At 34.6% G+C, this 27,718-nt stretch overlaps 1 protein-coding gene across 2 annotated transcripts; it reads right to left on the bottom strand.

The window, feature by feature from the left end:
* Nucleotides 1–760: 760 nt before the first annotated feature.
* LOC134542727 (ras-related protein Rab-9A) lies at nucleotides 761–25,396 on the bottom strand. Of its 2 annotated transcripts, none has more exons than XM_063387208.1 (3): nucleotides 25,317–25,396; nucleotides 23,566–23,840; nucleotides 761–17,266 (listed from the first exon to the last, which is right to left on the bottom strand). In XM_063387208.1, the coding sequence occupies exons 2-3, from the start codon at nucleotides 23,776–23,778 to the stop codon at nucleotides 16,805–16,807; spliced, it is 675 nt and encodes a 224-aa protein (XP_063243278.1). In that variant the 5' UTR covers nucleotides 23,779–23,840; nucleotides 25,317–25,396; the 3' UTR covers nucleotides 761–16,804. The 2 variants fall into 2 exon arrangements, with proteins under 2 accessions (XP_063243278.1, XP_063243290.1); XM_063387220.1 differs by having other exon boundaries at nucleotides 25,176–25,368.
* Between the last annotated feature and the right edge of the window lie 2,322 nt (nucleotides 25,397–27,718).

Raw genomic sequence — 27,718 nt, forward strand, 5'->3', positions numbered from 1 at the left:
ACCACGCACTAAATGGCGTCATTTTCCACTCTTTTTTCTTCTCTCTTGCCTAAAATGAATTGTTACTTGAAATAGGCCAATCACGGCCGCGACACGTTAGCGTCCTTTTTAACTAGGCCAATAAAACGTCACTATAACATAAGCATAGGCTCGTCGAAGCTGTTCCAAAAGCCGCACGATTATTTATATCAGCAGTTGTCATGACGACACAGCACGAGCTGCGCGCGCCGCCATGCAAGAAACAAAACAAAACAAAACAAAACACTGCCGAAAGTCCGGGAAGAGGTATTAACCTCGAATGTAAAACAATAACAAACAGTTTCAGTTAGTCTGATAATACCGTAGTATTACAGTAGTTCTCACTGACTTGTAAAGTTATCATACTTTTCCCATTCTGCTTACTTTCCGACAAGACTATGTCTGCTGATTCCAATGGATGTAATTTGAGTACATATGTATTGTACATATTTAATATTGATGTTCAATTTTCTATCCCCTTACAAAAACAAAATGGTAGGTGTAGGTATAAGGCAGAGATAAGTTATTTTTAACCCGGGTTGAATGCTACAGTTATCTAGTTAGTCCTAAAATAGAATGACTTGGTTTTTATTATTTCTCCTTACATTTGAGTTGACGTCAAACCATGATGTTGAAACTTTATAGCACTACTTTGAAGGTTTGAAATGAAAAATACTTAATGTCATGTTTATCACGATTGCCTGTGGAGAAGGAAATCTAAAAGTAATAAAAATTATGTCAGTAAAGGTTTCACAATTATTTTATTTTGTTTTTTTACCAAAATTGTTTCATCAGTTTACAAGAAAAATCTTTGTATTCACAAAAAATATAAATGTAAGCATGGAATGCTTAAAAATGTTACAGGTTAAAATTTCATTTTCCTTGCCACTGCATTCGATACGTCACACCTTACAATAAAAATACAAAATATAACATTTACAAGCATTGTATATATACATCTAACAGTTCAAAATGTATAAAAGAACAAAGTAGTTGCTTCCACTTCTCTCTACATTTCAGTCTGCTCAGCTACAAAAATTCTATAATATTTAACGCTAAACTAAAAGTAGCAAAATGTAAAAGTTTTTGTTTAACCTTCTAGCTATACCATTGGCTTCGTATGTAGTAGCATGTGTGAATGAATTTATACGCGAGTTGATTATACCACAACTATGTGGGTTTGCAGTCGTAATATTTGTGGAAGCCTCGATGGGCAGATACACCTATTTTGCAGAGGAAAACACTGGCAAACTTATTCTCCCCATTTTCTGGAGATTTGGGGACATTTATATTTATACACTGTTGATAAACATTCCTTCATAGTTAATTTGATGCAATAAAGTGTGAAAATATATTTCTTCCAGAACAAGCTTGGAATTAAAGCTTTTTCCAGCAAAGTATCAGATTCCACAAGAACACACATACTATGCATTTTTTTTATAGCATATTACCAAGGCAAGTGAACCGACACACATTTTCATGTCTATTTATCTACATGTATAGAATTTCCAGATTAAAATTTGGGTTGTCTGTGTTGCACTCAATTCTCACATAAAATTTACAAATTAAGTAAGGAACAAATAATTCCATTTTATAATTACAAACTGATGTTGTACTGAACTTTGTAACACACTTTCTTATTGGTTATGTATAATGATTTTTAAGGTGTTTTGTATAGATCAACAACTGGTAGCAAGGTTAAATGAAGAGGATAATTGGGGGGGGATATTTTAAACTCATTGAGAGTTGAAAATTAATAATAAAAAAAAAGATTCATTCAAACACCCACAAGCTGGAATAGTGATAGTTACTTATAAAAATAGTTTCACAGTGACTGTTTTGAAATTCATACCAATTTTTTTTGCATTAAGTTAATATATTTAATTTGTTGCAAATCTACACTGATTTGCTTTCCATTGACGAATGTGTGTTCAATCCTCCTCCTGGATGACAAATTTATGAGCAATTGGTTCACTGAATTTTTTTCAAGCCCACTTTATTCCTGGAGGTCTTAATGTTATGGATAGCCATGCATAATAATAGAAGACCAGAATAATTTAGAAGGGAATGAAAATGAAGCACGTAAATAGATATGTCTCTGCATTTGCTACATTCATTAAGAATTTTTTTAAATACTGTTTAAAACTGGGAAAAAATTGTGATTTAAAATATGACTCTTCTAAAGCCACATTTGATTTTGAAAGGAAAATGGTGTTTCTAACCAACTTTGCTGTTTTCTTTCCAAATAAAAATAATAATAATAATAATAATAATAATAATAATGAATATCAAAATTGTCGTAGGAAAACAAAAGAATATGAGATAAACACTTTTGTTTTTATTGCATGTCACTATTGCAGACCAAGATCATCCTGATTGAAGAATACCTAATAAAAAAAACTGCTAATCAGAATTAGATTTAGCCATGAAACATGCCATAGTAAAGTCTCAGTCTTTTTTAACACAGTTGATCTGATCTACCAAGCCTAAACAATGGTGGATAGATCACAACATTCTTTAAGTAGGCAGCCTATTTAAACATAATTTTTTAGAAATTAAAATTGTTAGATTTACAAAGTTCAGGCACCTAAACCAAAAAGATGAATCAAGGATAAAAAATTATTTTGACAAGGTAGCTAAAGAAAAATCAACTTTTGTTTTGATGTGTAATCTGTATACAGCATTCGGTGGAAGTAATTTCTCGAATGTGACAAGACGTCAAGGAATGGAAATATGTAACAACCACAGTGCTGCCATCTGTAACAGATGGATATAAAAGTTCATAAAGACAAAGGGAAAATTTATAGTATGAATTTTAACAAGATAAGGAGTATTTTAATAAAATTCCTTGTTAAAAATCATATACATCTTTTTCACAGTTTCATTACATAGTTTAAAATTTGGCTTTGCAAATCGAATGATTTATAGTTGCCATAGCTGCTGCGGCTGCGAATTCTAGCAGCAAGTGCGAAAACTATGCAAGATTCGCGTCCAGAAATGTAGTTGAAAAATCAATTTACCTACATATATTTATCACACACTGCATTTTTTTTTTTTGTATTCTACGTTAAATTTTGAGTCAGTTTCGAATTATAATTGTATTTGCAACATGAGACATGAAATTGCTCGTTACCGAGGTTAGATATTTCACATGCAAAAATTAAAAGCATAGTACTGTGACTTTCCTAGCAAAATTCAACTGCAAAATACAAAATTTAATTTTACTTTCAACTTACTTCTCTGTATGCTTTTTAATCCAAATTACTAATGTAATGAATCAACTCTTCGAAAATTCTATGAAGATTTCCTTTTGTTAACCTCGCTAAATGCAACTTTAGAGCAAACACTGGTATAAACTTAACAAGAACTTATACCCATGGCTCTAAAGCTGTTGGTTTCAGTAGCTTATCTATTATCCTCATTTTATTTTTGTTGGGAGGAAGAAAGAGTGCCCTCACTAAGCAAAGCAAGTTTCAATTGTAAAAAGAGATTGAATTTAATACTGTGTTATACACTCCTCACTCTTTCTACAATACATGATTAGAGCCATTAGCACCATATTAAGCAGCCATTATTGAACATATAGTTTGTATTGCATGCAAAAAAAAAGGCATACAATTATCTAAATAAATGTTCTTTGGTTGATGACTACTTATACTAAAATGGTACAGAATGCACATTTCCGTATTCTCCAGCATATAACACTAGGTCAGTTTTTCAGTAATGTAAATGGTAAAATAAATCATCACCTTCGTTTAAGATGTGGCCTGGGTGAGTGTTCACGTCTAGAACGTTAAATCCGACTAGGTTTTCTTTTGCAGACACTGCAACAGCAACATAAGCACAGATGCAAGACTGCTTGTCATATAGGAAGAGTACCAAGCAGATTTGGTTTTTGAATATACACTGGAAAATACGGAAGAAACAAGAAAATTAATAGAATTGAATGACTACTCTTGGAGGACATCAAAATAAATGGTAACGTGATCAATTTCGGAGTACGTATTAGGAATGTGCTAAGGCGACACTTGTCAAAAGTTAACACATATACAAACGAATCAAAAACATTTAAGTCAGTCTCACAGATCCATTCTATACACATTTTGAACAAAACATTATCTTCATTGCTTTACTTTAAATTTTATCCAACATATAATACTTAAGTCATTTACGGTCAAACCAAATTATTTTGGCATTTTACTCAGTAACAAATTAAAATTATGTATGCATCATACATATTGCCATTGAAACCACAACAACTACCTATTTCAAGTAAGTACTACATACTTTGGTCTGAATATCAGCCTAACTTTTTTTTTATGACAATATCACCCTCATAATAATAAAACTAAACATTGATATGTATTCAACTTAAGCATTAATTGAAGAAAGAAAAAAAGGATACAAAATTTACAATAGTGAAACAAAATAATTTTTATAAATAATTTTCAATTATTTGTAAACTTGGATTACAAAATATTATCTTTAGTAACTCTCAATTACACAATTCAGTATCTACTATTTGAAGAACAGCAGAGTAAGTTTCTAGCAGTCATAACTAGGGTAGACGAAGAATAAACATACAGTAAGTCCTCGGTTTACGTCGGGGTTACGTTCCTGAAAACCACGACGTAAATAGAAACTACGCAAAATGAGCCATGTTTCATGCCACCGGCCGGCCACGGCCCAAGGTCGGCCGGAAGCGCTGGCATACAGATGTGACAACGGGCAATTTTATCAGCAAATGACAACCGACAGCATGGGAAACAAGTCCAACTAGTACTTCTCAGCTTTATAGAATGGTTATTTAACCAGCTGCTTTATTACCTTTATTGATTGAAATATAAAGCAGCGGAGAGCAGGAAGCGTCCCTCATGATGTATGATAAGATAAGGCGGTGAACGTGTAGCTTACGCTACATAGCATAAATTAACTACCGAAGGAAACAAAGAATTATAAACGAATTATATACGGTGTTTTGGTTAAAATAAAGATTTACGGTCATTGTAAACAACGTTATTGTGAATCGGCGACAACTTAAATTGAAACACGAGTACTCAAACATTAGCGACGTTAATCCGAAACGACGTAAATCGGTACGACGTAAATAGAGGACTTACTGTATCTACATATATTCATGGTCAGCTTATTTTTGGACTAATACAGTTGATGTACAAGTACATAATGAATAACAACTTAAGTTTTAACTATAAAATTTAATGATCTTAAAAATACCATACTTTGGTTCTAAATCTTAAAAAAATGAGTTGGCTAGCAGAGACATCTTCCTGAGAAATACAAGACTTGCAATTATCAACTGTTCTGCGCTTGCATCACGATCCCAGACATTACTAGAATGAAAAGTTTCGTACAAAATGTTCTCGGATAAAGGCTTTTCTCTATGGACGACAAGCCTTGTGACATTTTGACTAGCAGGTGTTAGATTTCCATTCACCCTGCCACTGTACCAGTTTCCCACCATGGGCGGATATTGCTACAAGCTAACACGGAATAAATATAAACTTCTCGTATTCCTTTTGCAATGATTTTTAAAGCTATTCCATTCATTACAACTTCCCATCTTTTAAAGGTTACTAGTCACTCGAGGCGGAGGGTTCTTTGGTAACTGCCACATTGACTATAACATTTGTATTTTGGTTTAGAGTAAAATAGGTTATGTTTCAATCTGAATTATTTTTTTTTAATATAAAACATTCCCTGACTTTTTCCAATGTAAATTACAGTATAAAATAATATAAACATAATCATGGCAGTGTGTTTCAACTACAAGATGCAAAAATAATTTGACTACTTTGAACAAAAATAAATATGGTTTAGTTAAAAAAAAAAATCCCAGTAAAATAAACTTCTGCTTAGCATTTATCCTAATCCAATAGGCGGCTTTCTGACAAAATCTACAAATTCAACTGCAGAACCTATGTTCCTATGTAATTGATAAAACAAGAGATTATTTTGATACAGTAAAGGCTCTTTAATACTCATGTTCGAGACCATCGCTATGGCAAGTTAGCGATTTTGTCAGGTTATCAAAAATCAAAATGGTTTTAAAGGGAATACCAAAGATTTTATAGTAATTAGTAAATAGTACAATTATATTTAAAACAAGTGGTAATAAGCTGCTCAAAACATTGAGTGAATTAAAAACAGGGACAGAGCAGGGAGGCGACTTTGTGGTCCCACCAACAAATGCCCGAATTTACATGAAAAAAATAAAGTGTAGTGGCTCAATCTGTGCCCGATTGCAAAATGTGCTGAACCTAAGAGCTACAACCAAGAACGTACATAGAAATTAAATTTGGGAGGGTGCGGGATAGAACCAGTTTGCCAGCCGTTTGCTTTCGAATTCATTCCTTTCATTGGTGGGGGATTATCCATGTTAACGCCCCTGGCATCAACTGTACTTTGTGCATCAAACTTAATGTGCACAATTTACCATAAATCTTTCTGCAAAGCTTCCATACTTAATAATGCATAAATGAGAACAAAATAAAAAATCAAAGCTCAATAACAAAACTACGGTACTATAAAACTAAATTCTGTTTCTTACTTGCAGACTTAATGGATGTTTATAAATTTTTCGCACAATATTGAATTTTTCTTTCAAAGGTACTATGCGAAACAAATATCTTTGTTACATTTATATGAAATCTGTTGGCTCCAGATATGTTAGATATAAGCTGACGTGTACAATGTTACATTATTAAACACAGCACAATCATCAAGTGCTTACTAACTACTTTATACATACATAAACATGACATTGTCAATCATCAATTAATTACTGTGCCATTATTCAGGATAAAAAATTAAAAAATGGTTTTTAAATGAGTTAAAAACATGAGATCCAATGCTAAAAGGTTTTGTTTTATGTCATAGTGCTAACAAGAATAGCCGAAAGGCGAAAATATATTTTGAGTAATAAACCTTAAATCATATACATAGTGCTCCAGAAAATTAAAAATTTAATATATATATATATATATACACACACACACACACACACACATACACACACACACATATATATATATATTATTAATTCTGACGCCAATTTACAGCCCTTTATCCAATATCCTCTGAACCAACAGTATTATTGGTGTTCAAATTACAGTTACATATAATTAGTAATAGGTCAGATTCCAATTTTCCAAAAATTAATCCTGGAATTTGAATCATTAAGAGTACCTTACATTTACACCTAGAATCCAAAGTCAAGGATTAAAAATTTCATTATGTACAAGAAATCCAAATTTACATACTAACTGTAATGTTGGAACATTCAACTACAGTAGAATTCATATACGACGACTTCGCTTGTAACGACTAACCGCTTTTAATGACGATAATGTTTACTCAAGTTAGGTTTCATAGTTAGGTACTGAGAAAATAAACTGTTTAGTGCGACTCCGTTTTAAGTGACCAACTGCTTACAGCAACCATTAATTATGAATTTTATAATATTACGTCCGGTTAAAACGACGCACAATGTTTTGTTTACACAACCTACCAATACCTCTGCGCCCCAACTTGGGCGAGGGCTATTGATAAGCATCAGTTACCCATAACAAACAAGGACTTTGAACTATACGCGTGTGTCGACGATGCTGTCGCCACTTGTGAAGAACCGTCTGATGAAAACATTGTGGAAAATATCATCGCCAACGACGCGAATGGCAAAGATAGCGATGGTGATGATGACGAACCAGCGGAGAATCACCCTACCGTGAGTGTGTCTGATGTTCTGAAGGCTGCGGAAACGCTCAATGTGTTTGTTCAGACTAACTTCGATGATGATCTAATGAAAACAATGATGTCACGAATTCACAATGCTGTTCGAAGTTCTTACTACCGAACAAAAGCTTGTCAAAAACAAACTCAAATAACGGACTTTCTACGTTAGTTAGTAACAGAGTTTTTCATGTAGTGCGTGTGTATGTAATTTATCTCTTTGTATTACAGTACATTATGTACCTATGTTTATAATTGGAATGTGTAAGAACCATTAAAATAAAGTATATGTGATTATACATATATCCTACAAAATGTTTTATTTACCTAAACCGTTTTGTACGTCATCCGGTTAGTACGACATAGTTTCGCCGGTTCCTTGAAGGTCGTTATATCCGGATTCTACTGTATTATATGATTGTCTTATGAACTAAGTTTCTGAATCAATATATACCATAATTTTATTTACATAAATGGGGGAATGGTAACAAGATAGGTATGAAGAAGAACACAAATAGACCAGGGTTGCCAGTTTTAAATGTTTGAATTTACTCCAATATTTTTCTCTGAATATTTTACTTAAAAAATCAAATATTTCCAATACTTAACGAGATTTAATGGCATTTTAGGATTTAACCAGCCCATTTCTAATATTAAGGTATGTCCAAAAGTCACTAAAATCCCTAATTATTATTTACCAACTGCTAGTGTTTGGATTTCCTAATTTGCCTTCCTCAAATATTTTTAAAATAATTTCCCTCAAATATCAAGTCTTTCATATAATAAAGACTTTGCAAGATTTAAGGATTTGATTGGCCCATCTAAAGTTATAATATTATTGCTGTATCGAATTCCAATGCTTTAAGGTTTTATATTCAGGAGAATTTCTTATATTAAAGATTATTTTGCATCTTATTAAAAGTGGTCTTGTATTCAGTCTTCTTAAATGTGTTACTTAACATTTGAGAATTAGAATAGTTGGTTTGGAATTTAAATTATTTGATTTTAATTCTTAGGAAGATGAGTATTAAAGAATTAATCTAGAAAATAAGACATCAACAAAAATTACATGCATACAAGTTAAATTCTTCGCTACAAAACAAGTCACAAAAATTTTGAGTTTTTCAGAGCTTTTAGAAGTTAAGAATATTTGATAAGGGTCTGTAAACTTCTTTTACATACATAACTTCATTAAATGAAAAACACAGTCTTTTTAAACCATCACGTCTGTGACCTGTTTGCGCAGTTGTAAAGGGATTGCATTACTATATCTTTTAGAAGAAAATCCAACTAAAATAGATTGAAGTCAGACACTACCTCACATTTGTACAAATCATAGTTAACTATTGTACAAAAAGATTACTAACAATTTATTAATATTTTCTGAATTTTTATCACATGTATACAACTCATTTATAAACTGTTTCCGTATTAACCACGTTAACCGAATTATGGACAGTAATTTAACACATTTCACCCACACAATACACAGCTATCCAACTAGCTACTTATCTGTCACACACAAATGTAAATATATTCAAAATAGACTAAATGTTTTCCAAAAAATATAAAGCACATTTAGCATTCAAGATTATTGCAGTGTGTATTACATGAATGTACGAGTGCAACAAATACTTAACAAGCGTACATATCATATGTGGGTAGAGATTATAGAAAATCTTTTTTATTTACAAACCATTAATCATAAGGCAAATTTATTCACAAAGGCAATGCAGTAATAAGCATGGATTTTTAAAAGTTAACCTTTTGCTACACCTACAGCTATAAGGTTGGATGCAACTAAGGTGTATAAAATGTAATTGGTATATACATTTACCTTGACTGCTAAACATTCATCAATTAAATTACTTAGAAAGAGAGTATAGAACAAAACATTATTTCACAACAAAAATTTACAGAATATTTCAAATATTGCTAAAACTATTTGGTAGTTAAAAATAAAAGAATTTAAAAATTATACATTTATGAATATATTGGTTTTTCCTTCCTTCAGAAAATACACATTCTAATGTTTTCTGATAAAAAAAACTAAGGGAGGTGGCAAACACACTACCATAGTTCATACCATAACAATGTGCCCACTCAATACAGGACAATTTTAACAGCACAGAACTATTGTACATTCTGCAAAGCTTATACTAGTTAGTTCTGCTTAAAGTTTCAACATGTAGCTGATGGTCATTTATTTGCTTATGCTGTGTGAATGTAAGCCACCAGGATATCTGGAAGGCTTGCAATATAATACATGATAGGTAGGGCCTGGAAAAATTAGCATCTATTTATTACATAATTAGCATTTATGATGTTGAAAATTAGCATCTATTTTCCAGAAATTAGCATCTATTTTTGAGAAATTTGCATAAGATATTAAAGTTACATAACAATACAAGAAGTTGTAATAGTGTTTATACCCATTATGACGAATTTTAACACAAACCAAAATCATTAAACGGTATTTGTAAACAAACGTTTGACCACTAGTAATTTCAGATGGAAACAAACTGACGATTCGAGTTGACCAACTTCAGTACGCTAAATGTGCACCACAAAATGTATGATTTGTCCCTATGTAAAATATTGATCAGAAAAAAAATTTGAAGACTAAAGTGATTATCAACGAATGTAAAAAACCGCGTACTAAAATATTTGTAGTAGTTTTCAGCATTTAAAATATTTTCATTTTTATCTTTGCAAGTTCACTACGATCCCGTCAACGACCTAGATATTTTCTAGGTTGTTGGTTCCCGTGATGCGCTTCCCGGGAAATTTTGTTTTGTTAGGTTAGATACTCTTCATGAACAGGCAACACACGATGCAATGGCGAACGTAGGCGAACGTGATGTGATCTAACAAAACAAAATAACTGCGTCGATAAGTAGTGTGAACATTCTTTTCTAAACAACATTCAACGGTATCTTGAGTAAATCGTAAAGAATAAATTTACAAAATTACTTATTCTATACTATCATGCGTGATATTTGGTTAAGGAATGTTTTATAAATAAAGGTTAGGATTCGGATTTTATTCCTTCAACAAGCCTTGTCAGAAGCTATTGTTTACGGTAATTGTGTTATGGTGGCTATTTTCAAAAAAAATACTTTGAGGAATGTGTGTTCAAGCCATTTTGTTGCATTCTATAGTGGTTTTTCGCCCGATAATGGCAATTTTACCGCGATTTCGCAAATATAGCATTTATAACAACAATTAGTAAAAAATCGCATCTAACCTCAAAATTCGCAAAAAAATCGCATCTATCGCAAATTGCGAATTTTTCCGGCCCCTAATGATAGGCTACTAGGCTTGTGATGGAACAGTTTAAAACTGCTTAGAGTTAACATATCACCATAATCAAATAATAACATAACTACTTTAGGCACCATCACTTTCTTAACTGTGTATTAACAGATACTTTATATCATATGATATAGTATTACAAATTGGGAAGCAGAAAAATATTTGAGATCTACAACAATCTACTGCAAGTAATCATGTAGCATGCATCTCCTGCAGCAAAAAAAATTGTTTAAGTAATTAACCAGTTGGATCAACAAAAAATGTTTCTAATTAGGTTCCAGGTTTGTTCTCTTTTTCTTTTTATTGTATAATGCAGCCATTTTTCTTAGATTCCTTTGAAGAGTAAAAAAAAAATTACTGAATATTTAAACCAATTCCTGAATAATTTGGTAATCAATTTAAATTTAAAAAAAAATTGATTTGCTTGTGCCTAGTAAATACCCACAAGCATAATAAAAAGCAGCAGAAATTAGGCAGAGAGTAGTCCGGTCTGACCAAGTTGTTTCCTGCTCAGTATCTGCCAGTGATGCCAAGGTCGCTGCGTACGTGTTTCGTTTAGTCCCGGCGGTGGGTCGACCAATGAAACGTAACAGTGAAGACGTGAGAGAGCATGTGTTTCCAAGTCAAGATAACAGGTACTCTGCCTGGCCCCCGTTTAGCACTGGGAAATCTACATGAGTTGACATTACATGTTTCGAAACACAGGTTGCAACAGAACACAGTTTACAATAATATAGCGAGATGCACCCATCTTCAAATGATCAGCACTTCCACATACAGTGATGCAAGTGCTGAAAGTATTGTCAATTGCCTACCATTAAAACACAACCCTTAATATACTTCCTCTACTTTTCTTTGCATATGACATATGGCAGGGTGTTCAATTTTGTTTCTTTTTGTGATCCATGATTCCATAGTAACATGTTTATTGACAATTTAACAACACATTTACCATAAAAAATATGTGGCAAATCCTAGCTTTATGGATTTAAGGTATATTGTTTTTTCATTACAAGTTCAATACTAATGTGTCTTCACGAGTAAAAGTGGGAAACAACTAACCATATATGTATAATAATTTGCATTTTTTCTGATTCATTGCACATATTAATTAATGCATTTACATATAGCACTTTTACAGATAAAAACCCCTCTTAGTACCCAAGTTTGATAACAATTTGAAAGTATTCCCTGCATCTCTTTCTCAATAACATACTACCTATATAAACCCTTCACCAATCCTTCAGGAAATTCAATTAACAGAAAAATGGGATTCATTAAAACTTTTATGATGATTCAGATCAATTTGTTTTGGGCTCTAATCTTAGTTACACATTTAAATATTTTGCAAATGATTTCAAATCCCAATAATTTAAGGATTTTCAAATCTGTATCGAAATTTTAATATAGCGCAATACAGTTTAATTCATAATTTTACACTATCTGGAATACTGTAATCATGTAAAAAAAATACAACACAAAACTGAATTATTATTGTGTCAAACAGGAATCTTATATGTCAAACCTTTTTGAACATAATCAAACTTACATGAAATATTTTCAGGATCACACTGCATAAAAAAGTAAAGAAATAACATGATCTAATCACATGTCACCTGTAAAATTTTCAATGCAGTGTACCTGATGAAGACAATTTTTTTTTATTTAAAAGAGCCAGTCACTGTTACAACAGGACAGTCCTCCATGAATTACCAGGCATGTCATAATAAGATATGCAAAGGATAAACTACTAGTGATGGTATTTCCCTTGTCAAGTCATCCATTAATGTGACAGATTTGTGAGCTGACAGGATTTATTTCTCTGCAGCCAAAGATTCAAAATATGGGAAGCTTCACATTAAGGCAATTACAACATGTTTTGATGTTCACGTGCAGGAAACAAGTGAACATTACATTGAATACCGCCCCTTTAAAGAATCTCACTGAAGCAAAGCTGTGCACGTGTTATTTGGTAACCGACTCCATGAATGTCTGAATAATTCCAGCTTTTATGTTGCAAAGGAATGAGTATTCACGCATCTCGATAGCTAGAACAGTCAATAACTATTTCATTTCCTGCGTACATCAAGCTACAACTTCACCAATATACGTAAAAAAAAATCTGCAATCTTATACAATCACTGTCTATGTACATCCATAAGCAACAAATTTCAGTTTTTAGAAGCCAGTCTCTTGATCGTTTAAAACATACTACAAACATTTACGTATTTTCTGTTACTCAAATTCAAGAAAATTTATGGAGATCTTTTAGACAGTTCTCTTCATTCTTGTACACACAAATTAAAAAAAATGCTGAACTTTTTTTTGCAAGTTCATAAATATTACAAATATTATATGAACCCGATTGCTTCTTTCCATAACAGGAAACATCTGTTCATTAAGAAACACAATGGCCCTCTAAATATTATAAAAGTTAACAATATAAAAATAAAAATGTAGGTTGGATGTTAGATCAACCAAAGACAGCAGCATTACTATAAACAAGTATGTATCTGCGAATTTCAGCAAGGAATAAAGAACAAGCTACAGAAGATTCTTTTCCTGCCTGTATATTACCTTTAATGCTCATGATGTTACAAAATAACTGTGTTACAAACTAACAATGTCATGTTTCTAGCCTATCTGGTCTTCCCCAATATTTTGTAAATTAATTATTATAGAAACTATGAGGCCAAAATAATCATAAACAAATATTTAATGAGGAATGTTACTCACACACAATCCACACCAACATTGTGAGAATAGTCTTAGTGAGAACAAGCTTAAATTATTCTGGTTCCACTAAATTTTGTAAACCAATAAAAAACAAAACTTAACTAAATATATGACTAAATATAAATAAATTGAGCGAGTAATATACTGCTTCTTTCAGTAAAGTTTATTTTAAAGGTTGGTTGAATATAAATAAAAATTCTGTTATTAATATAAATATAAAACTCAATGAATGCATGCCTAACTTTGCACAACAAAATCAGCTATAATTATATTATTTAATTTTAATTAAAACAATGTTGACTATATATGCACTAAAACATGCAATGTTTATAACAAAAGCAATAATAAAATTGTACAGTAACAATAACATTTTTCAAATTAATATTTAGTTTACACAAAATATTCAATAATGCCTCATAAAAGATTACATGTAACATCTTGCAGTTCGCATATTGAATACTTGAGACAACTTGACATCTGAAGCCAAGCTTTGAAATAAATAACATAATTTAAGACTACCAACAACTTACTCCTTTGTAGCCAAATATTACGTACTACTCACATAAATAGTGTGTGCTACAAAAGCTGATCCAACCAAGCCGTGCTGACTACTTGAGAAGAAAGCTGCTATGAGAAAGGGGACAATACTTGCTAAACAATAGTTTGAAAGTCACCTATCGCTTGTAAAAAAAAATTGTGTTCTCTCGATTGGCCAGCTAGTTTCACTATACATTTAACATACAGTGAAATGATATACCGTATATACTCGTGTATAGCGCGCCCTTTTCTCCCTCAAGTAAAGGAAAAAAATCAAGGATGTGCGCTATACACGGAAAAAAAAAGTTGAGGGTATAAAGGTTGAACTTGTCAACTTTATTTAACAAGATGGAGGAACTAAATTAATGTATCATATTTTATAATTTCACTTCTGAGCACATTTCTTTATTTCTCTATGAACCATAAGTCAGTAATTTTGTATTTATATCTTTTAATGTAAAACTTCTTTGCTAAAGGAATGAGATATTTTGTTTAACCAATAAGGAGGGTATTTTCAAAAGTTCATGTTTAATATTATATGACTAAGAGTTTGTAAAACAATCTGGTATTGGTCGAAAAGGTATAACAAAAACTATTGCTGGAAAATAAAAGTTTGTTTCGAATTTTAAGTGAGAAAACAAAAAGGAGAATTGATATAGGAACCTTCGGATAAGCTAGACGTGACATTATATTACTGCAGAAATTGGAATTATGACTGTTGGAATACTTTGAAGAATGGCAAAAAATAATAGTAGACATTGATAATATTGATAATTTGGAAATATTTATTGAATTGAAGAAGAATTATTATTTGTACGAAGATTGGAAGTAACATCGAGGCGTTCCCAGGACGAAGAATAAAATATTCTGAATAATTGACTGTACGAGACCATCCGGAAACAGCGAGAGGCGTTCCCAGGACGAAGACAAATAACAAGAGGCGTTCCCAGGACGAAGACGAAGAATTGCTACGAGGCGTTCCCAGGACGAAGACATGAAACAGCGGAGTGGCGTTTCAAGGATGAAGACGTGGAATATTCGTTGCTGAGTTCCCGTACAACGAAGACAGACATCGTAATGCATAGTTCGTTACTACTGAACTATACTAACAGGTTGGTCAGATATTTGTAAAGGAATTTTACAAAACTTACTAGCTTTGCAAAAACTAACATACCGGAATAGTCAACATCACGTGAAATCAGTTTTAAATACTCTTTACACCAATACCATACTGTTTAAGTCTAGTGACAACTTGAGTTAAAGTTAAAAAGTTTGTATGTCAACTAATCTAATGAACTTACGAATTTTTCCACAAAATACCCAGCTCTACCTACTGAATAGTCAGGACAATAAATAAATTTGAATAAATTTTGTATAGTAAACTTTCGCTGAGTGAAGACTTGCAATAAAATAGGTTCAATGAGTTTGATACTATTTTACTGGTATTAAAGAAATATGAATATCTGTTGATAATTATGGAATGTCACTGAAAACTGATAACGGTTATTTCCCGATCACGTTGCGAATATTGTGTCATTCATAATCAAGTCGACATATCTAAATACTTTTAAAAGTTGTTGGCGCCCACAAATTAATATAAAATGATTAGTTCTTTTGCCTTTATTCTATAAACACATTAGAACGAGTCTAATTACTTTCGAGTCATTCAAAGTAAAATCGATTTATAATAATAAATAAACGTTTTGATAGAGAAGGCCCATTTAAGGGGGGTAGGCGGGGAGGAGGAGTGGTAGTCGTTAACTGCCGCGTGATGGGTGACCCCCCCCCCCCCCCCCACACACACACACACACGTGTGCGCGCGAGGTGAGTCATCTAGTCCTCCGCGCCAGCTTAGCAACAGTGACGGGAGTGGTGGTGTTTAGTCCTGTCAACTGTCAAGGTTACTTGATGGTCATAGTCCCGTTCCTGCCTGCCTCCCTCCCTCCCGTCCTTGTACCAGTTGTGACGATACAGCGCTTCATTATCTTCCGTCTACACAGCAGAGTTTAGCTTGCGCTGTCGTTTCAGATGGTACAGTATGCCACAAAAGTTTCACTTTCAGGTAGAAGAGTACTGAATTTAACTATTTTCCTGACACATCACCACACATCAATGTAAATAATCATTTGTTTCATAAGTAATTACTTAACAGGTACCACAAAATGTTAGTAAAATTTATTTATGAAAAAAAAATTATAATTTTTTTTTTTGAATTTGTTGAAAAATCGTGGTGCGCACTATACACGAGGGCGCGCTATACACGAGTAAATACGGTATTATGCTGTAAAGTGCTTATGTGTTTATTTTTGTAATAATTAATATATTATTGTACATTTTGCTGACGAATGGTGTATGGTTTGAGTGACGATAAACTCATCTAGAACAGCGCAGGTATTGCCCCCAGCTATGAGCTACTTCCCTGCACACAACTCCGCGGGGCAGGCCGGATCACTCGGCCGCGCTCCCCGCGGCCAAGCAGCAGGACGACCGCTGCTCCGGCGGCTGCCTGCGCAGGTCCACGGTCTCGCCCACGTACGGCCGGTCCAGCCGCGCCTCTAGCCGCGCCCACCCCTCCACGGCCAGCGAGAAGGCCTCCTCCACGTTGGTGGCGTCCTTGGCGCTGGTCTCCACGTACAGCAGGCCCCCGTGCTCCGCGCACCAGGCGCGCGCCTCGTCCCCCGCCACCTCCCGCCGGCCCGCACCCACGTCCACCTTGTTGCCCACCACGATGAACGGGAACGCCGCGCCCTCCCGCACGTCCGCGTAGAACAGGAACTCGCTGCGCCACATCTGCAGGTTGCGGAAGCTCGCGCGGTCGTCCACGGCGTACGTGAGCAGGCAGATGTCGGAGCCGCGGTAAAAGGGTGTGCGCAGACTCTTGAACCGCTCCTGTCCTGCCGTGTCCCAGATCTACGCAGCAACGTCGACACCGTCATCAACATCGTGTCCATCGGAGACAATGAAAGGTGATGAGATGCTAAGGGAACGTTGGCAGAAATGAAATTGGAGGGGGGGGGGGGGGGAATTGGGAAAACCAGCTTAAACCCACAGACCATGGCAAAATATTTCCCATTTGCCAAAAAACCCAGGGTTAGACCATCTGGGTACTGAACCAGGATCACACTGATGGTAAGATTTTTTTTTTTTACCTGAAGTAAATGTGTGAATTCCTAAACCATTCAGTTTTGTTAATAAGGAATATTTGAGCCTACAAGAGTAAATAGCATACAGAAGTGTGAATTTACACACTATCATAAACTGAAATAACTACATTATGAATTTAAGAACATAAGCAAATATTAATATGTGAACACATTAAACTTTTTCTAAATGCCTTACATTGTTTGTCAAAAACATTAATGCTTAAGCAATAAAAACAGTATTAATATTTTCCAAGAAAACATGCATGTTAGCAAAAATTTTACATCCCAAATATGGTACTTCTTAACTGGACAATCTAGTAAAGTGTACTAAAAAAATAAGTATTCAATACAGGGGATAAAAATCCCTTGCCAAAGCCTTCATCCAGATGTGTAATTAGTCTGCGGTCTTTTAGACAATTTTTCCTTAGACATACATGCATTCTGTTACACTTCACTCTCTCTTGATGACTTTGTGTAACTGGTGGATCTTTTAGTTTCAAAATGCAAAATAATGACTCAGATCAGATGATTTAGTCTAGATATAAGTACCTCTATGTTTATTATTATTACTTTCACATAGAATTATAACACTTGATAATTTGATTGACAAATATATTAAAATTATTAATTTATATTAACATGGATTTAAAATTACACTATCCAAACAATGGGCCGGCCCTAATTAGAAAATTACCATTTAGTTTCATTGGACATAATTAAAATATAATCAGAAACAATAAACAGATTAAACTGACCAATCCCAAAGTTGGCACTTAGAGCGGTTAAAGTCCCGAAAGAAAAATTTCTGGTGTTCCAATCTTTTCAAATCGTGATTGAATGTTTATACATAAGACATAAAAAGAGTTGGAGGAGTGGAGGTTTGACGTTTGCTGGCCGAAGTTGAGCTGCTAACGAGGCGTCAGGGCGCCGTAGTCATCCTGATTACTGGAGGAAGGACTCAAGGGTGGTGTTGTTAGGACCGCATCCAGCCCTTGGACCCTGTCTGCAAACAGGTCCGAAACAAACATGTTCAGAACTGGTTCTCAGACAGTTAGCAAAATAGGCAGAAAATGCCCACTAAAAACGGTGATGGTCAGGGAATAACGTTTGTCAAAAACTCACCATACAGGGATATGGTTTCTAGCGTCAGCCAGGGTGCAGAGCTAGCGAACACGCAGTTTTCGCGGACGTTTCCATGAATTAAAAAGATAGAAAATATTATGAAGTATTATTAACGAAGCTTGACTACTTCTGCGAGGTACGCAGACTGACTAATTACTAATTACTAAAAGTTGTAGGGACCACATCCCTTGCCTAGCTGATTATATTTTTGAACAACGACCGGAGTGAAATCTTGATGTGCGGCTCGCCGACGATGCGGTGTGGTTCGTCTGCTCTCACGGCGTGAAGTAATTTTGGGGCGACAGCAACTCGTAATTAAAAGACGAAGTCAATCAAAAGAAAGGGGGGAAACTTCTGCTTCCAGACCAAAAGATTCCAAAGATTTCCGAGGGGATGGTCGAGAAATACTAACTTCAATGTCTCGAAGTTGGTGGTACTGTACGATGTCAGCGCGACCTACTGAGGGGTGTCCAAAACAAGGAGAGATCGACTCACGAGTCGACTGCTAAAGCATTGGGCTTATGGAAGGGACTAGTACAGCGCTCTGTTGGCTTGGAAATGAACTACCAGGCACTGTTTGTTGCATGATGCGCCAGGGGGCAGGCGTTAAGCGGGCGTTCAAACACCCAGGGGAAATAACTCGCAACTCTGCCACGTGAGGGCAGATGCGATACATTAGGAGACAGATATGTGTCCTTGAGATTGGGCCGGGGTTGACGGCCAGCCATTGAACTGGGTATGGTTCCCTGGAAAGGTTGTGAGGGGGGGGAATGGGAAATGTGCTGCTGCCAGTGGGAAACACACTCGGCTGGGGCCCGAAGCGTGCCAAAACGTAAGTTAAGGCGACCCGCAGGTGTGCCTGAAATCGCTTGCGTAAGGCTGGCTCTCAGAACCTAGCTGCTCTAATAGCTTGCAGGACATAGCACTTCTTCTCACGGCTCCGAGGAGAATTACAGGCGACGGACGAGCACCAAGGCGGGGATAAGACGATAGCACTTGCTGGGTCATTAGATGGTTGGCAAAATTATATTTAATGCTGGGAAAGATTAAACGGGAGTGTACAGGAGGCGGAAAAAGTTTAAGTTCTAGTAGCAAAAAATTACTGGCGACATTATTTTTCAAAAATTCAAATTTAGAATTGTGCCAAAAATACTAATTGGTGGCACAATACATACATACATACATACATACATACATACATACATACATGCATGCATGCATGCATACATACAAAGAGACAAGATTTTATGGTATTATTTTTAGGCCAATTTCATTTTTGAAACAAGATTATTTTGGTGTATTGTTTTTATTTTTTATTAACTGTGTTTATTAATAAAGAGAGCAGAATTTTAAACAAATATGACACTCGCTTGTTCAATGATACTTACTTTACCAAAACAGTATCATTTGACTGATACATGATGCACTTTTACAATTTATTAATTTATAATAAGAATGTGTAACTATTGGGAATAATAAAAATACATCAGGAAGTATTTGTGTCTTTGAAAAATGTACAAATGTTATAATGAAAAAATTAGTTATGTACTAATAACAGTTGCAATATAAAAAAAAAGCAAAAATATTTTTCTATTTAGTACATAAAGTTTGGAACTAAATCCATGCTAAATAATTTACATTCATTGAATTAAATACAGTAAAATATTATGGTTTAGTAATCTAAACAGTTCTTTGATTAAATATGCTGATTTATTTTATAATGTTTTTGGTGATTTATGGTGTGTTAGTGCATTTTAGTGCTATACAGTGTAGTATTGACATGCTTTTCAATGTTATTTCGGCTTTATCGCAATTCACCTTATGATCTTGTTCCCACTCAGACATACATACACACACATACAAATACGGAACAACACACACACAAAAGTGGAAAAACACGGACATGTTCAGAAAGATACATGTGTAAGTACTGTCACAGTTTAAACTTCTTGGAATTTATTTTTAATCCTCACTGATCTCAGATGTCTGCTTGTAGGGCCACTGAGAACATGGGTGTGCCCATGCTATTGTACCTAGTCCGTATCCAGCAAAGTTTTAACTTCGGGATTTTATCACCAGTGATCAAGTTATCCCAATTCATTTCTTCTGTTTTTGAAAGTCTGACAGCAAAATTTTGTTTCAAGCGACAAACTATATTTGTAATATTTCTCTGAAGACTGTCTGGAATAGAGTCTTAGTAATATACAGTATTGTCCAAAAAGAATAAAAATTTAAAAAGTTCTGAGACCTCTATCATTGATTTGACAAATCAGCAAGAATTCAGGTACAAAACCTTTCAAAAGTTCATAATTATCTCTCCTACTGAAATCTTCACATTTAAGGGATTTATGAACTGCACCTGGGCCAGTGTCTTAGCCAGGCAGATGTATCCTGTTACACGCTTATATTTACGTTCCACACAGTTAATCTTTCCGACTTTTTGAGTGGCTGAACTTTAACTAGATGAAAAATATATTGCATACTTTTTGCATAATTAGCAGGCAAAGTTGCATTTTTAACATTTTTATCCAGTATGGAAAAGGAGAATGAAATGAAATATAAAACTTGAACTTTTTTAATTTAAAGTCAATTTTACTGGCTATTATGTGACACGGTTTAATTTATTTCACAAATAATAATTTAATTTTACCTAGCCTTTAAAATCCTCAGAATTTTTATGATTTTAAAAGGCTAAATAAAATTAAATAAATGTTTCTGAAAGAAATTTCAACCTTATATATATATATATATATATATATATATATATATATATATATATATATATATATATATATATATATATATATATATATATAAAAATTTCATGAAAATTGTTGGAACCGTTTCTGAGATTCAGATTATATATATACAAGAATTGCTCGTTTAAAGATATATATATATATATATCTTTAAACGAGCAATTCTTGTATATATATAATCTGAATCTCAGAAACGGTTCCAACAATTTTCATGAAATTTAGTATGCAGGGGGTTTCGGGGGCGATGAATCGATCTAGCTAGGATTCATTTTTAGAAAATGTTGTTTTATCCGTGTTTTCAATAATCAACTTTATCTGTAATCAACTTGAACATAAATGACTCTTCCTGACATCTATTGGCAAGTAATAATACCATTTTTTTTAATTGGGAGCAACTAACTGCTTTAATGACACAACAACACTAAAGCTACTCCAGTAGATGGCGTTGTTAAGCAACACTAAGCGATTGAGTGTTTGGTCTGAGGTTAGACCATTAGACCAAGAAAATCAATAGTTTACGTACTTATGTTATTTGTGTCTTTTTAACTCATGTGTTCACTTAAAAATGCCTAAACAATCTTTAAAAAAAAACACATTATATGTCAGTAAGATCAAAAAATATTACTCATATTTCATCAGTATGTAATTCATATTTAAATATAATTTCTAAAAAACACAATTTAGTATGTATATAGTGTATGTATATATATGTGTATGTGTATGTGTGTGTGTGTGTGTGTGTATGTGTATATATATATATATATATATATAAAATTTTGCTAAAGTTCAGGCACTCAAAAGCCTACAAGTTCAAACCCGTTAAAAAAAAAAAAAAAAAAACCTGTAGAGGACATACCCTTTAAGGCTCACAAGCCATGTTGGTTATTTCATTTTATTGTCATTACTACTGTTTGAGGGCTTTTTCTGTAAATTTATCCAAATAGCTTAATTTTTATGTTCGGTCTTAAATTCCCCCAAAAGAGGTTTTCTAAACTATTTTCTACTAGCAATAAAAAAAAGTCATGTGCATTCCTAATATGATCACTTAAATGACCTTTAACAGCTTGAAAATAACATTTAGTAAATATTTTGTTTGGAAAGAGAGCTATTGGAATAAATTAACTGGAAAACTGCCTTTATCAATAAAATGACAAGATAATAAACAAAAAACAACTTAACACGTCAAACTGAGCCTTAAGGGAAATCATACCTCTCCAGCTTGGGATGTTAAATTTCTTGCTATAGTTTCCATATGAAATTACTTATCCAAAATATTGGCATGATCACCAATAACTAAAATATTTCCTATTTTATTTACACTGTTATCATCTGGTATTAAATAACAAGGTCCAACATGCAATTGCCAGGAGGAATTCACTGAGTATTTTACTCAGGCGACTGCAGGTGAAGTTACCATCACATAAGGCCACTGATGTTGACTACAAGGGCCTGCAGCAACGAGCCATGTTGTGTCATGTCAAAAAATATTTTTAAAGAACCAAGATCGCTGGGAATGATCCCCCTTGAATGTAAAAATCAGTGATGGATTCTAGCAAAAGCTGTTCCACAGATCAGGCTGCTGTCAGGGCAACCAAATAGTGTGTGCAGAAAACAAAAATCAATCCACATTGAAATTGCATACATTTTGTCTTTAAATTTTTTTTTCTTGGTAGTCAAAAGAGCTAACTTTGTTTAAAGTATTTAAACTTTTTTGCATACAAAAAATTTGGTACAGAATGTTAACACTATAGTGTGTCTCATGCTTAGTTAGCTTGCTGTTTTAATTTAGTACAATTAAAGATCCAATACATAAAAAAAACCTTGTGACATAACAATGAATTATGGTTGTAAGTTGATAATGAAAGAAAATATTTCCTGTTATACACCTCACAAGGCTTGTTTGTATTGTGATATTTGAGTTTTTGTTTGGCCAGGATATTTCAAAGTACTAAATTAAAACATCAAGCGTCATGTACCTTAGGATCAACATGATCATGCTATCAGGATTAAGGGATGAATATTGGATACATGATATGGGTCAGTTACCAAAAAAATAATTATAAACAAGTTTAACACCTATCCTGCTTCAGAGTAGATCTGTTATTTAGTCCTCCCCCCACAGACTTACAACAAACAAAATTAGCATGAGTGCAGTAAAATATTATATTATTTTCAGATTGCATACCTGTAGTGTGTATATCTCCCCATTAATTTCTATGTCTTTGTTGAGGAATTCAACACCGATCGTATGGAAGGAGTGCTCATCAAAGTGATTGCTCACAAATCTGTTCATCAAACACGACTTCCCCACGCCACCGTCACCCAGTATGACCACTTTCAGGAGAGTGTTCTTGCTCGACTGACGGACGTGTCGTCCTTGGACATTGTTCACTGCCATGATCGTCACCAAGTAGCCGTTTCAAGCACGGCTCCTATGAATGTGGCTATAACTTGTACCATCTGCAACAGATATACACCTTCCTCACTCAACAATCATATTTAGTCACAAACCTAGGTAAAATTAAGAATGTAAAAAGAATAAGGGCTTAATGTTCCTTACTGTGACTTTGGAGTGGTCAGAGATGAACAAACCCTTATGAAGCACACCAGCTCATGGCAACATCAGCCACATTTCCCAAATGCAAAAAAAAAAAAAAAAAAAGTCACTTCAGAGTGAGGCAGAAGGGTTAGTTTGACTTTAAATCAGGTGAGGACAAATTGAAATCCAAGAAAAACTCAATGATAAATGATTGATTGAAACATTAAATTTATGTAGTACTAAGGCAAGCTTATTTGAATACTTTAAAAAACTGTGAATTTGATAGATTTGGGACAGAAAAATTTGTATTCAGTAAATTAAAAAGTTAAATACCAGCTATTTGTGCCTCTTTGTTTTCAATTTTACTGAAAAGAAATTAGAAACTAGTAATTGTTAGGAAGCATTTAAGTTTTTTTTTTTTTTTAAATGACTGAAATATAGATAAGCAGTTCTGTATTTAATTTAAAGTTACCAAAAGAAAGTGTCCCCTCCAGATCATCAATGAGAGGAGGTGGGAGTTAGGCCGGGTTTATAGAAAACGCAAGAACGCAGAAACGCAACTACGGTAAAAGTCCAACCTTAACTCTTCTACCAGCACGTTTATAAAAAACGCAAGACACGCAAGAACGCAACGCAGAAGTTGTTGAACTTTCTACTTCTTGCGTTATCTCCTTGCGTTTCAGCCTTCTATACTGGTTGCTTTAGTATGTGGAAACTGAAACTGTCATATAATGCATATAGAAGGCTCTGCGGTTGTAATTGTTACGCTTGTGTTTCTTTATTTATGTTTTGGTCTGGCATTCTTCTAGTGAATACAGCGCAATGGAGGAAGCTGATTAATTAATTATTCAGCTTATCCAAAATTTTCCCTGCCTGTACGATAAGTACAACAAAGATTTAAAAAATAATCATGACTTATTCCTGAAATTTTATTTTTTTGACGTTGGCGATGGTCGGCGTCCTTGCGTTTTTTTATAAACGACTGTGAATTTATTGCGGTTGTCGCGTCCTGCGTTCTTGCGTTTTCTATAAACCCGGCCTTAGTGACCACAATCCCTTTTCTCCTCTGCCCTCTTAATGTCGACGCCAATTGTAGGGGCCGCGTGATCTAACCACTAAAAGTGTCTCTAAATAGTTAGAAAATTCGATAAAATCCATTTGTACTATAAAAAAACATGTATAACTACAGAACTGTAAATAAAATTTAATAAAAACACATATAAATAAACACTGTAAAAACTAACAAAACTACAAACCTAAACCACAATCTTCTACTTAGAAATGATCGAAGCAGCGATTATTTTAAAGTCAAAAATATTAATGTATACAGTAATTGTAATTCAGACATTGGATTAATCGAAAATACAATCACTCTACGAAATTTATGAATATTTTACCTCTACGACTATTTCACAGCAGACGAAAAATATCACTGACCATTGATTATGTCATAGACAAAATCCTATACCAATAAAAGTAAATCCATTAATATACAGAATTAGCTGCCAATAGTGTAAATTTTTATAAATTACTTTCTCTATTATTGCTTGATATTATAATTATACTTAAATGACAATAAATTAAATTTTTAAAAATATTTCGGTACATATTTCATAATAAATGAAAACACCACTAGCTCTGCAGAGTTTTTTTTTTTATTGTTTGAATGGTTAACGGCTTTCGCCCACAACCAGAACTAAATCATTCCAATCTGTATCATTTCGTAGCAATCATATCTCTTACTGTAAATAAACATCCATGCCTTACCCGGGACTCGAACCCAGAACCCCTCGCACCGTAAGCCGGTGTGCATCCGACTACGCTACGGAGGTCGGCGCTCTGCAGAGTTTGTAAGCAAAACTTGACGCCGACCGCCAATGCTCCTCTGTCGCATAGACCGCTATGCCTCATCAACGTCTCGCAAAAGCGTGTGCACCGAACGCGCCCGTGCGCGCAGCAAAGTGCAGTTCGTGCGACGAGGCGAACGCCATACAACGAGTGCTACACTGACGCAAGGATCCGGCCGGGTGTGGCATATCCTTCTGCCGCACTACAACAAATTGTTATAATTATGTTTTTCCACAGGATTTTATTAAACATTATTTTTTATTAATTAATAATTAAGTCTTTGCAAAATCATGTTTCAATGTGCGATTTGTCCCGAACCTGGCCGGTTCAGTTTCCCGCGAAATTCACACGTTTCCGCGGGAGGGCTGGCGGGGGAGGGGGGTCGCGCGCGGCGACACCGCTAGTGTCCTTCGAGAGCTCAACGAGGCCGGCAGCCTGCGCGCAACGCGGAACCTTCAAACTTTGCATTCACCGACATGTAGTTTTCCATAGTGTAATTTCTTTTCAACCTTTTGTACAGTTCCGCGGTCGGCCTAAATTTACCATGAGGTACTTAACTTAATTCAATCAGTGCTCAAGATGAGTGTTCCACGTCATACGTAAGTACTGTGGGGAGATTATGTGGTTTCACGTCGGCGCTTCACGCCCAACCTAGCCTACCGGCTATTTAGTTTTGGCCCGCACGGGGAAGCCAGCAGGCGACACGTGCTATCAGACTTAATAACGATTCAGTCCCTGGGACACACCTAGACACCACGTAGAGTCGCCGGAGACACGGGCCTACGTGCTGCTAGCCCAGTTTATCAAGTGTAATGTATTAGTGGAATAGTTGTTCGCCTAAGTGTAATTCGTCATGTCAGGGCTTATGTATCATCGTCGTACGGCAGTGCGCCACCAAACTTAATCCAGAGCTAGGTATTAGTGTAGTGTATTGTGCTTCAAAATATCGTGTGCCATGTCAGAGTGTCTTTTGTAACTTTCGCATCACGTAAACGAGTCTGCCCCTCACGCGCATAAGAATCGTGAGCCGCCACTGAGGAAGTGAGCTGCGCGTGTGACTAGTCGCGTCGGGCAAACCGTTACGGCCAGAACGGGCAGCACCATGTAATGGGCTGTGCTGTATTAAATTCACGAACTATCTGAAGAAGTTTTGTGTTATTATTCAGGCGTCCCGAGTGGCCTCAACAGCTCGGGGGGCCCTACTGCGTTGACCCCTACCTCTAGCCACAAGGCCGAACCTTCCCTGAGATCACGAACTGAACAAAATCACGTCTAAATACTCAGAGGTAGCGGGGACGGCGTCAAACTGTGGCTGTTCAAAAATCTCAGAACGTTTATAAAATTTAGACATGAGAAAAGATGCACTAAAGGCCCTGTATCACTGTAAAATTTTCACTTTCACCACCTTACAATATGTAGTGTCAAATAAAGTTAAAGGGTTGTGACATTACCGAAAACTTCAATTGGTGCAGCCACGTTTGTTTGATAATTTGGATTATAATTCCATCAAATATTTTACAAATAGGACAGGTTCTAAAATATGTTCTATGTTGGATGCAATCGACCAATTTCAATCTTGTCTAGCGAAAACTAAAATGATTTCCATTTCCGTCAGGAATCTGTAAAATAGCGAAGAATTCATGGGTGATTAAAGAGGTTATAAAATTGAAATAATAAAAATTATGTTTTTATGAATGTCGTAAGCGAAAACAAGTTATGTTTAAAAATGAAATATTTTATTACTTTAAAATTTTAAAATCACTGAACATTTATTTCATAGTGTAACGAAAATTGCTGTCATTTAAATTCCCACAAGTTCAAAAATTTATAAATGCGCAAATAGGCTACCATAACAAATTCAAACATTCCATCTTGCATGCGGATGCGATATTTAAATTTAAAATGAGATTAAAATTTACAAGTGACGCCGTCCCCGCTACCTGATTCTTGA

Source organism: Bacillus rossius, chromosome 1 (assembly GCF_032445375.1).
Source record: "Bacillus rossius redtenbacheri isolate Brsri chromosome 1, Brsri_v3, whole genome shotgun sequence".
Lineage (NCBI taxonomy): Eukaryota > Metazoa > Arthropoda > Insecta > Phasmatodea > Bacillidae > Bacillus > Bacillus rossius.